Source organism: Penaeus japonicus, unplaced genomic scaffold (genome assembly GCF_977035675.1).
Source record: "Penaeus japonicus unplaced genomic scaffold, GWHDUDI00000001_assembly GWHDUDI00000006, whole genome shotgun sequence".
NCBI lineage: Eukaryota > Metazoa > Arthropoda > Malacostraca > Decapoda > Penaeidae > Penaeus > Penaeus japonicus.
The window spans coordinates 44,612,762-44,618,964 of NW_028234408.1; the positions used below are offsets into that span (position 1 = coordinate 44,612,762).

Sequence of the window (6,203 nt, forward strand, 5' to 3'; positions counted from 1 at the left end):
ATTGTCTCTTAAGCTTTTGGACAATTCACACAACCTTTTAAGATGTCTTATCCATACCATCATGGTCTGATCGCTAAACTTTCATTATATTACTGTATTACTATTACTCATTATTAATTTTACATATTATAAAAATTTTGATATAGATGCTATAGTTGTTATTAAAACTATATTTTAGAATGATAACTGAACAACTATAATACCTGTTTGTTCCTGAAAAAATAAGAGAAATGGAACCCTTTTCATGTTTTAATGTTATCATTTCTATAATAAAACTTATTATAGAGAATTGAGGAAAAACCAGTACCAATCACATGTTTCAATAATATTTACCTATGCATTAGTATAAAAGCTGTAAAAATCTTGATTTGTGTATTGTACTTTGTATCATCTGGTCTCGGAGAATATTTTCTTATATTTTCAAATATTTTCTTGTTCCTCTTATGAAATTACAAATAGGATGTACATTGTCACTTTTAAAATAACTGTATGTTACATAAAATTAAAACAAAATCATTCTCAAGCTCATAAACTATTCCTAGATTCGCTATACCAAAGTTACAGTAGAATATAAAAATAATAAAAATAATAGTTATACTGTAATATAACACTGTATAGCAATAATAATAGTAAAAAATAAATTCAGATGTGAGAACCTACTATCCCACCTTTCCGCTGTTTTGCTGATTTAAACGTTTCTTCAACCCCTGTAGAATGGGTAACTTTTCATTTATATATTTGAGTGGGATGAACATATTTAGAGAAGAAGGATCATGAAATCAGACCAAACATGCATCAATTAATCAGATCAAGTGAAAAGAGTTAATCAATTCCAAGTTATTCACTTTTGGTAAAGCAATGAGTAAGAGGAATCGTGGCACTGCCAGCTGTTCTTGTTTGTAAGAGCAGAATCAAGTACATAACAATTATCATTACACCATTATCATTTCCATTATCATCACTACCAAACACATCATCAACATCGCTCGGTGACCATTCATGAGTCTAGTTGTTTTCTAATTATTAGAGATGTGTCTGATTACTTCTGTAAAGATATGGGAAGGTGAGGGGGCTTTGTTTCATCCTATAGGCCCTAGGAATAGGATGATCCCCCACCCGTCCCCTGGATAGCTGTTGTTGAGCATCACCTGTCCTTTACGAGTACATAATAAATATGAAAAAATAACGACTACCTAACAAAATCTAAGAGCAGATAAGAACCTTTGTTTTAGTTGAGCACCATTTACCATCAAATATATATATAATATATAATATATATATATATATATATATATGTATATGTATATATATATATATATATATATATATATAGATAGATAGATAGATAGATAGATAGATATATATTATATAGATTAATATATATTATATATATATATAATTATATATATATATATATATATATATATATATATATATATATATATATATATATATATATATATATATCTTACCTGACATATATGTAATTTAAGAATTATTCCCTCTGATAAGAATATAAAATACTTATCAATTTATAAAATATTCTATTTATATAGGAAAACAGGCTTTCAATCATTCATATTTCACGTTTAAAAATACTTTGATGCATTTTTCAAACCATGTGATCAGATTCCATTCCTGAGTGTCATAGTTGCAGTTACATAACAAGTAATACTACCCTAACCCTTATGAGGCTGTCACCAGAGGGTTTCTTTTCAAATGTTCCTGTAACTTTCTTATATCTTCTCTGGGATCCTTGTCTGTAAGCCTTGGACACTGTAATAGAGAAAACAATGTTGTTGAGTATATCTTCCTTATCTTTTTATAAAATACTCAAGAAATCTGCCAGCAATTAGTGTTGATTCTATTGACATGAATGTCAGTGTTATTTTAAAATCAAAGATTCGTTTTAATTAGTGGAAAATTAATAATCCTAATCAATAAAAACACAGCACTGTGTCTTGAAGGATGAAATGATACACAGCCACAACAAGAATGAAGCAATTACTTGTGAAATTTCAAGTCATGCTTAACTGTTCATCTGAACATAAAACCAAAATATCATCATTTATTGTTCCTTTCTTATTGTAGCTGTATTTTGCTTCAATCTAAATCCTAAATATATTTACAGTTGTACATAGATTTACATAAAATAACTGAATCTGTCAGACTACATACCTGACAAAAATCACGCAATTTTATTGCATCTGGCATTTGTTCATCTATCCTCTCCTGTCGACTGCTGTTTGATGGATGCGTTGACAAAAATGCTGGGACACTCTCTCCCCCAATACCTGCCTGGCTGTGCAGTTCATCTTGTAGACATAATTTACCCCAAAACACACTTGCTTCGCGGACATCATAGCATGCCTGAAACACACATCCTCATAGCAAAGAAATATATACAAGCAAATTACTCAAGGAAGAAAATTATATAGCCTAAGAATAGAAAAAGAAAGGAAGAAAGCAAGAAGAAGAACAAGAAGACAACTCACCTTTGCAGCTAATTGTAATCCCACTGAATCTGCTTCATCTTCTATATTTCTTGAGTAAGGCAACTTAAGAAGCACTTCAGCAACTCTGAGAAGAAACCAGTGAGTGACAGCAGCAATCCCATCACTTGGCAAAAAAGCCCAAATAAATGCCAAGGGAAACAGAATGAGGACATCAAGCAGATACCCATGACTCAGCTGTTCTGCCTGCAACATGAATTGTGCATGTATAAGTAACATTGTTATTAGGAAGGACAGGATGCTCTCATGTTAACAGTACAGTAGAAAAATGAACTATTCACAAAACCTGTTTTGTGTATGATGGCTCCTGTTGATGTAGTTATATTTAAAATCCCAAAGTGAAATCAAGGTCACAGTGCAAAAAGGTAGGACACCTTTCCGTAGAAATACTTACAGCATGCTCAAGTATAGCATGGCTCATTTCATGGGCAATTATCATGGCTAACTGGTCATCGTTGTCGAACAGTTCCATCATTCCTCGAAACATGATAATGTCACCACTCTGGAAAGAGGTGAAAAGATAAGAATAAATCATTATACGCGAACGCTTTCTCTGCCCACAAATATTCAATAAAAAATCTTTGCACACCATTCGAGGAAGGAATTAACCCAAGACAGAAAGAAAAAACATGAGCATAATCATAATCAGTTATAGATAATTATCTTTGTAGCTTACTGGCAAGACAAAACAGTTGACTGTAGGATCGTCAATAACTGTAACAGTCCAAACTTTCGTGTACAGCTGAGGAATACTGTTGTTGGCTTGCAGTAATCGGTTACCCACACTGCTTACTCTTTTAACCATTGGATGATCAGCTGGCATCTTCTTGTCTGCAAACTGAGCCATCTCCTATGGAAAGATAAATCTAGTTTAATTTCGGTACTTACTCTTAAACACACTGACTAAAATATCATACCTAACCCTTTTGTAATATAAACAGGAAACAAGGAAAGATTATAATTTGTAAAAATATAAACTCATCCTACAAAAATCATCCTTTTACTCAAGTGCTTCTCTCACATCTCCTTCATCAAATGAGAGTCAGAGTGATAAAGAAAGACTGGAAAAGGATGACCTATGGGTATAGATGATCATGATCACTATTACTGACCAATATCACCAGCACTATCATTACAATGCTCTTATTACTATCTTCAACATCATTAACATTATACATTGTCTCATTTTTACACAAGTACAAGTAACTTCAGACACTGCAATGGTCAAACTCCTCCCATTTATTAAATAACCTTTAAGGGGTCTGCCGTCTAGACCAAGTGTCAATGAAATAAGTATCTTACAGACGAGGCCAAAGTATTGAAATGACGATAAATCTATCAAATCTAACAGCAACTCAGCAAATTGTACACAATAATCTAAATATAACAGCAAGTTACCTCATGGTACATTTCTTGGGAGATGGTAAACAGCTGCTCTGGCGTGAAGACCATGAACCTTTTCCTTCCTGTGAAAGGTGTGGTGGTTATATGGTTTTCATAGTAACTATAGCCTGCACTACCCAGTAGGAACGACACAACTGTAACAAGACAAACAAATAGATATCAGTGACTGTTCTGCTGAAGGAGGGAAGGAGGGAGGGAGGGAGGGAGGGAGAGGGAGAGGGAGAGGGAGAGGGAGAGGGAGAGGGAGAGGGAGAGGGAGAGGGAGAGGGAGAGGAGAGGGAGGGAGGGGAGAGGGAGAGGGAGAGGGAGAGGGAGAGGGAGAGGGAGAGGGAGAGGGAGAGGGAGAGGGAGAGGGAGAGGGAGAGGGAGAGGGAGAGGGAGAGGGAGAGGGAGACAGAGAGAGGGAGACAGAGAGAGAGAAACAGAGAGAGACAGAGACAGAGACACAGAGACGGTGTCAGAGAGAGATAGACATAGAGACAGAGATAGAGACAGACACAGACATAGAGACAGAGATAGAGACAGACACAGACATAGAGAAGAGAGAGAAGAGAGAAAGAGAGCAAAACAGAGAGAAAGACATGGGGATGATGGAGGAGAAGGAAGGGAGGCAGAAGAGGTAATTTTCTGTTCACATTACTTTGAAATCATACCACTTCAGTTGCCTATCCTTATAACCCTGCTTTATTATATACAATTAATATCAAATATCATTAACTCTACCAAAACCAGTCAAATCTTAAGTTGTGTGTATTTTCTATCATTTTCTATTCTTGTGGTATAAATTAAGTCTCTACATGATATATTAGTAAAGTGATACTGATTAGCTGTTGTTATAATAGGTCATCATAACTGACAAAATAAATAGCTTCTCATTTCAGCATAAGGACGAAAGAAATCTGACCCCATAAAACTTCCCGTTACCAAAAAGATCCATTACATATGAAAGCTAATAAGGAGAGTAACCATAAAAAAACACCACCTTTACCCTTACAACGCCAAACTCAGTAGATTAACAAGCAGGACTTACACAAATAAATCCTTATATTACGTTGTAAATGCTGTAAAAACATTTCCCTCTTCTGCTTTGGTAGCGACTGCCACCATTTTCTGAACCCTCTGCCAACCATCACTGCTGCTACTTTGGTAATTGGCCGAAGTACAGCCATGAGTATAGGATTGACATTCCGAGGTCTGTGATGCCAAAGGAAAAAGATTAGTGTTAAATATGTCGAAATTTATCATGAGAATTAGTAAGTATATTCAGTTGGTGGTATGTTCTTTTTAAACTTAATTACACTTTTTTGTTGACAATAAAACTTAAAGAAAAAAATTAAAGTATAAATACAGGCTGACTGGTAAGATTGATAACTAAATATTCCAAGACTGAGAAATAAGCAATTTACAAAAGGATTTCAGAAATAATAATAATGATAATAATAATGATGATGATGATGATGATGATGATGATGATGATGATGATGATGATGATGATGATGATGATGATGATGATGATGATGATGATGATGATGATGATGATGATGATGATGATGATGATGATGATGATGATGATGATAATAATGATAATAATAATAATAATAATAATAATAATAATAATAATAATAATGATAATAATAATAATAATAGAAACAATAATAATAGAAACAATAATAACAATAGAAAAATAATAGTAACAATATTAATAATAATAATAATGATAATGATATGATAATAATAATAACAATAACAAAAAATAACAATAACAATTATAAAATAATAAAATTTACAGTAAAATAATAACCTTTACAATAATAAAAGATAACAAAATAATACCTTGTCGTTTGAATTGCCCTTCTTGGCTGGACTCCAGGACTCCTCGCAACCCTAAATAATTCATGATTTATATTGTTCGTTCTTCTACAAACAGATTTTAGGGTGCTATAGGGTGCTGTTGTACCACGATGTGAACATATGTTTTGTTTTGTCATGATATGAATGTTTGTCTGATATGCCCAATTCTGCATTTGTCTTGTATGCAGATTCAGCAGCATTCAGCTTGCCTGGCCTGGAATGAAAAATGATATCATGCTTTTATGGTTTATGAATTTATGTTAAGATGTAATAATCACATGTGTTATGTTAAAATGTAGGAATAGTGCTATACTTGCATCTCTAAAGGATGTGTGCTTCTATGTATATTGCCATGCTAATGATTCCATTACAATGATACACATTATTTTTTTTAGTAGTTTATAGGCATAAATATTATAGGCAGTTACGCAAGCA

General features: G+C 33.4%; 1 protein-coding gene across 1 annotated transcript; it reads right to left on the bottom strand.

Moving 5' to 3' along the window:
• Positions 1-1,529: 1,529 nt before the first annotated feature.
• On the bottom strand, positions 1,530-5,982 carry LOC122263093 (metalloendopeptidase OMA1, mitochondrial). Its single transcript, XM_086538075.1, has 8 exons — positions 5,751-5,982; positions 4,948-5,111; positions 3,912-4,051; positions 3,190-3,363; positions 2,908-3,015; positions 2,496-2,699; positions 2,179-2,370; positions 1,530-1,776 (listed from the first exon to the last, which is right to left on the bottom strand). The coding sequence occupies exons 1-8, from the start codon at positions 5,966-5,968 to the stop codon at positions 1,687-1,689; spliced, it is 1,290 nt and encodes a 429-aa protein (XP_086394201.1). The 5' UTR covers positions 5,969-5,982; the 3' UTR covers positions 1,530-1,686.
• Between the last annotated feature and the right edge of the window lie 221 nt (positions 5,983-6,203).

Excerpts from the sequence above, each read along its gene's own strand:
- LOC122263093 (XM_086538075.1), bottom strand. The coding sequence starts at position 5,968 with ATGCTGCTGAATCTGCATACAAGACAAATGCAGAATTGGGCATATCAG. Across the intron at positions 4,052-4,947 it reads TAATATAAGGATTTATTTGT|TTGTGTCGTTCCTACTGGGT; the intron begins GTAAGTCCTGCT and ends GTCTTGTTACAG. Across the intron at positions 1,777-2,178 it reads AATTGCGTGATTTTTGTCAG|TGTCCAAGGCTTACAGACAA; the intron begins GTATGTAGTCTG and ends TCTCTATTACAG.